The following is a 5,566-nucleotide window of genomic DNA, read 5'->3' on the forward strand; positions in this document are numbered from 1 at the left end:
GCAAATCTGATTGGGAAAGGGTTTACCTTCCAAGCAACCCCAAGTTTATGTCTCTTTCCAGGAAAATCCAGGTTCTCATTGGTAGGACTGTCAGGCTAAAGGCTTGGAATAGGTCCCTGGAGTGGGAGTGGTACCCACCTGAGAATGAAGGGTTGCTGCTTTTAGCATTTTCTTTCCAGGAGAGTCCTATTCCTTGGGGTCATGTTATAGGCATGGAAACACAATTCACCGACCAGTCTCTCATCCTGAGCCCCAGAGACAGTGGCAATGGGCAGTATATGTCCCAAAGATGGAATGTGCCTTTCGGTAGGCTAGTCAGAGAGGGGATGCCTTTCTCCTCAGCTAGAGAGTATCTCCTCAGCCCACCCCAATACTAACCCTATAACAAGCTGGTTATGGCCAAGGTGGCCCCAACCTCCAATACAGTGCTGTAATTGAGCTGTGCCGCATTCCAAAACTAAAATCAAACCAACGAGAATTTGACACTTAGAATATGCTTCTCAGCTTTCTTCTTGGCATTTATTGAATGCAGAAGAATGACAAAGATGTAAAAATCTGCAAGTGGCAAAAATGCCTGCATTCCTTTTATCCTTATGCAGTCCCTTGCTCAATAGTAGGCATCTCCAGGGCTCTAGGAAGGGACTCCAGGGAAACTTGAAAGGGTAAGGCAAGGCCTCAGCTTTAAGGACTGGCAAGTAGGTTTGCCCTCCCTAGGCTGAACAAGGAGCTGGGTGGGCATGGGAGGAGGAGCAGAAGCCTGAGTCCCTCTAGCTCAGTGTTGTTTGCCAGGCCAATTCTAGGCAGGGCATCCCCAGGCTCAGCAGTGGAATTTGGGCCAAATACTCATGCAACAAGTATGCTGGAAGCATTACCATCTTCCATCTTGAAGGCTGTTTCACTGGGAAAATAAACCCTAAGGCCTTCAGAGCTAGGGTTCTGTAAATGGGGGAGATTAGGAAGCCTGTCTCCCCCTGTGCCGGATTTCTCTGCAAAACATTTCTGGAGTCTTACATCAGAAAGTATTACAGGGACTGGAAGGTTCGTTTGAAGGCCAAGATCAAAGGTGACCAGTCAGCAAAACCCCTGGGAGCATTCAGAAGCATCATGAGGGAGAAAAATTGCCTCTGAGAAAGGTGAGCTGCTTTGGAATTAGATAACTTCAGTCTAGCCTGGAGTCCCCTAAAGAATGAATCTTTTATTTCTCTCTTTAAACTACCCATTAAGCCATGAAGAAGGCCACAGGCTCCTACCAGGCTACTTCCTATAATGCATCAGGGAGGGGCTTGATATTATGAATAATATGTACATGCCTAGATCTTTAAATGCTTCCCTAGATAAAAATGCCCATCACTGAGAATCAGGCAGTATTTCTTTGAGGTGAGAGGAGTTCTCTATACCATTAAGTCAATTCCCTTACCCCTCAGAAGAACCAGAGATAGCCAGCAGGGACCCTGTCCTCATAGGATTCCTCCAAGGAGAGAAATTCCCTCTCCCAACCCCCTTCAGCCTCCTTGGGCCATCTGCTGCAGTAAATCTACTCCTTCTCACAACCAGGATGTTAACAGCTTAACTAAAGCCTTCAGGCACCAATGGGAGCCTATCATTCATGTCCCTCTCTGTCTAAAAGGACAAAGTGACCAGAGGTGGCCAATTTCCCAGCTTCTATATTATGTCTTCCTCCATCCATCCCCATCGAGTGGATTGAGGGGCTCAGCCAGTCTCCTGCTGCTCCTAAAGAAGAATTCCATCCTTCCCGCCTCTGCCCTAATCTGTAATCCAACTGTACGAGACAATGTGTCTGTACAAGACACAGAAAGGAGAGGCCTTTTTGTGATGAGCTCTGTTCACCATCTGGGACTGGCTTTCCTGACCCCTGTAGCAATCTGCTGCCAAGCTGCCCATGGCCAGGGGTCCTTGTGAATCTGAGGGATGTGGGGATGAAATTTCTCCCAACCCCTGATCCTGCAAGGGTGCAAGAAAGGGGCAGGATCCAGGGGAATATCCCCATGACCACTGGAGGACTGGGTAAGTTGGAGGAGGGGGGAGGAGAAAGGCCACTAGCCAGCTCTTCCTTGGAATAAAGGTCTCAGAACCACTGACAAGCACAGTCTGTAGGCTCCTGGATGGTGTAAGGCACCCACGAGGCATTTCCCGTGCAGAAGAGCTGCACCGAGCGCCTCTGCAGGCCGATCTCCCGGCAGCACTTGCAGAAACGAGCATACGTATTGATGTTGTAGTTGTAAATGCTTGCAGAGGGACACTTGCCATCACAGCTCACGATGTTCACCTGAGGCAGACAGTGGGATGGGAGACCTGGGGAAGCTGCTCACTTTCCCCCAGAACAACCCAACCCAAACCATCCTGATACTCTCCTCCTCCAGGCCTGATCTCTTAGTCCCCAACCAAGCCCAGCGGGGAGCCTGCTCCTGGCACCCCAGTCTCTGTCCCCAGCGCCCTACAACTCACCGGTGTGTTACTTCGGCAGTCACTCTTCCGGATGGTCATTCGGACAGTCACCTTCTTACAGGACCGTCCATCCTCCTTACCTGGTGAAAGGCAAAGCAAGTTGAATGAGGCTGACCCAACCACCCAGATCTCTTGCCCCCTGGGGCAGGAGAGGGGTAAGGAAGGGGAAGATGGTGGTTCCCAGGCACTTAGCTGTCATGCACTGAGTCTTTTGAGCTACTCTCAACTCATGCACTACTATCTCCTACCCCTCACAGCTCCCAGGGCCTGACTCTGCAGGAGGAAGAGAATCTCCATCTGAAGGAAAAGACTAGCAGGCCATATATCTGGGGCTTGGAGGTAAGGAAGCAACCCAGAGGGCCTGAGTCCTGGAACCCTCAACACTGGGCACAGTGTGTAAGGGAGGCAGAGAAATGGGAACAGGAACGGAGGAGGACTGCCCAGCAATGGGACATCCACTGGGACTTGGGGCGAAGAACACTGAACTTGAAGTCAAGAAACCAGGACACACTTGGCACTCAGCCAGAGGAGACTTGGCCAGGTCACTCAGGCTCTAGGTCATAGGGCAGCTCAGATGGAAGTGAGTGGATGTCCTAACGGTCCTTAACCTGAGTGGCCCTGGGCCTGGAGGATGCAGCCACATCCTGGAGGTGTTCAGCAAGAAGCAGGAGCGAAGCAGCATTTCATCTCTGTGTGGACAGTGGGAAGCGAACACTATGGGGGTGCACACATGCATGCTTTGGGGGCCAGCTCACTGCCCACATATGGAGACCAGGCGCTGCCAGGGGGATGATCTGGGAAGGGCCTTGGTAGCAGGAACCGAAAGCCATACATTTTCCCTCCCCTCCCCAGCCCTCCCTCCTGCCCCTTCGCTGGGGAGCTGAGGGCCAAGAGCCCCACAAGCCGCGGACCATTTTCAGAATCACCAATGGAAGGCCACGTCACTTTCGCTCCCACTGACCTGGGTGACAGCGGGCACTAACCCTTGGAGAAGAGGCAGGGCTAACTGGGAGCAGAAACAGGGCCCCCGGGGAACCTGGGGAGAGCGGGACAGGGCCGCAGGTCATACTCAGAGGGTGAGGAAAGTGGGTCATGAGGGAAGAGGAGGGTGATCCAATTAGGGGACTGGAGAGGGGGTCCAATGAGGGAGAGTGTAGGGAGGGGGACAGGTGACAGAAGGGAAATAGGGTAAGGGGCCACCTGCATCCCCCAATGTAAGCTGCCCCTAAGGGGATCTGGCGGCCCACCCACAGAAATGGTCTGTCTGGGGCAGTAACCTTTTTTTGGGTCATGCACCCTTCTGGGAGTCTGCTGAAGCCTATGGACTCCTCAGAATCATGTCTTTTAAATGCATAAAATAAGATACATAGGATTACAACTGTACTGAAATAAAGATGTCACTCTTTTCCCTTCCAAGTTTATGGGCCTTAGAAATCTATTCACAGACCTCTTGGGAGTCCACCTCATCTACAAGGTAAAGCTGCTCAGGGAGGTTCCATGTGGCCAGGTAGCCAGCAGCCAGAATGTGTGGCTGGAGGAAGCCCAGGGCAGTTCTCCTTAATCCCTCCCCTGGGGAAAGTGGGGAAGGGGGCATGGCCCTAGGGTGCCCTGAGCCCCTCAAAGGGCTCTTCTGGGAGGAGAAGGAAACATAGATACCAGCCTGTGAGTCCCAGGATCACAGACCTGAGCAAGAGGGGCCCATGAAGTCCAACTCCTTCATCTTGTAGATGAAAACTGAGGCTCAGGGAGGTTCAGTGATTTTCCTAAGATCCCAGGGGCAGTTAGAGCAGAGGTGGGATGTAAACCTGCATCCTCCGACTCCAGAGCTAGTATTCTGCCCCTTCCTTTGTATCGGAATATAAATACTCTTCCAGGTGACAGCTCCTGGGGACCAGGGCTCTCCTTTCTCAGCCTCATTGGACATTACTCCCCTTCCTATATTCTCTGATCCAACCAAACTGGCCCCTCTGTCTCTCACTCACACTCCATCTACAGCCTATGTGCTTTTGTTCTGGTCACCACCACCGCACCTCACCCCACCACTTCATAGAATTACTCTTCCTCTTTGAGAGCCAAGTCAGGCACCATCTTTTGCGTGAAGTCTTTCCAGATTTCCCACAGCACTCCTCCCTCTCCCTCTAATTCCCTCCCCAATGACCTTGGATTTAACTACCTTGTTTTTATTCCTATATGCATTCTCATCTCCTCTGTTAGAACCTAAGTTCAATGAGAGTCTGAATTGTTTCTCTGTTGTGTCTTTGAGTCTCTGGTGCCTAGAACGGTGCCTGGCACACAGGAGACGTGTAATGGGGCTCACTTGCTTGATTTTCTAACCAGATGCTCAAGGCTGTGAGTGCCCAAGAGGAGAGTCACCTCGAATAGGAGCTGTGTGGTGCACAGAGCCATCACACCCAGTCACAACTGAGGCCCTACAGGCAGGAACAACATGGGAAACTCCCCCCAGCCTTTGCTACCCAGTCCCAGAGTCCCTTGGGAGTCATGCCGGGGGCTGGGACACTCACACGTCTTGCAGCATCCTTCCAGAGAAGGTACCACGGAGCCTCCCACCTAAATGAAGAGAAGGATGATGGGATAGAGGCAGGACGTCAACTCTGATAGTATCTGATGCCTCTAATTCATACTACTCACAAGTATGCCCCCCCCCCAAACTTAACAAGGCGTTATCCAGGAAAGTATCTTTGTGCTTAGGTCTGAGGCCAGAACACAGTTAAAGGGGTGGAGAGTATCCTGATAATTCAGGTCAAATATCTGCCCCACTGTCTACCCTAGGACACTCTGAGCCCACCCTAGGGTCAGAACCCTCTCCTCTTCCTGGCTTCTGCAGCCAGGGATGACCAGAGAATAGGTGTCCTTGGTCCTCCTCTGAAAGTCCTGATGAGTTTTCCTGCCTACCTAGTATGAATCCACATGGGCCTCGGGACAGCTGGGTCTGGGTTTGGGTGTAGGGAGAGGTCAAGATCCTGTGGATGATCATATGACCTTGCCCTGGTGATTACCTGCTTCTGTCCAAGTTTTTCCCTTCCTCCCCACTCCCAGGCCCCTCCTCTGGTCATCCAAAACCACTACTCTTCTTCAACAC

The 5,566-nt window shown here is 51.7% G+C and overlaps 1 protein-coding gene across 1 annotated transcript in view; it reads right to left on the reverse strand.

The window, feature by feature from the left end:
* Positions 1 to 1,864: 1,864 nt before the first annotated feature.
* The window catches only part of OTOG (otogelin), a 100,937-nt gene continuing 97,235 nt past the window's right edge, over positions 1,865 to 5,566 (reverse strand). The window contains exons 53-55 of the mRNA XM_069073475.1: positions 4,989 to 5,034; positions 2,467 to 2,546; positions 1,865 to 2,287 (exon numbers count right to left, since the gene is read on the reverse strand). Of these exons, the coding sequence (XP_068929576.1) occupies positions 2,087 to 2,287; positions 2,467 to 2,546; positions 4,989 to 5,034 (327 nt within the window). The 3' untranslated portion in view covers positions 1,865 to 2,086. The remainder of the gene's footprint in view (positions 2,288 to 2,466; positions 2,547 to 4,988; positions 5,035 to 5,566) is intronic.

Source organism: Petaurus breviceps, unplaced genomic scaffold, assembly GCF_028583685.1.
Source record: "Petaurus breviceps papuanus isolate PSGF00001 unplaced genomic scaffold, PetGlider_PUasm1.0 140, whole genome shotgun sequence".
Taxonomy (NCBI): Eukaryota; Metazoa; Chordata; class Mammalia; order Diprotodontia; family Petauridae; genus Petaurus; species Petaurus breviceps.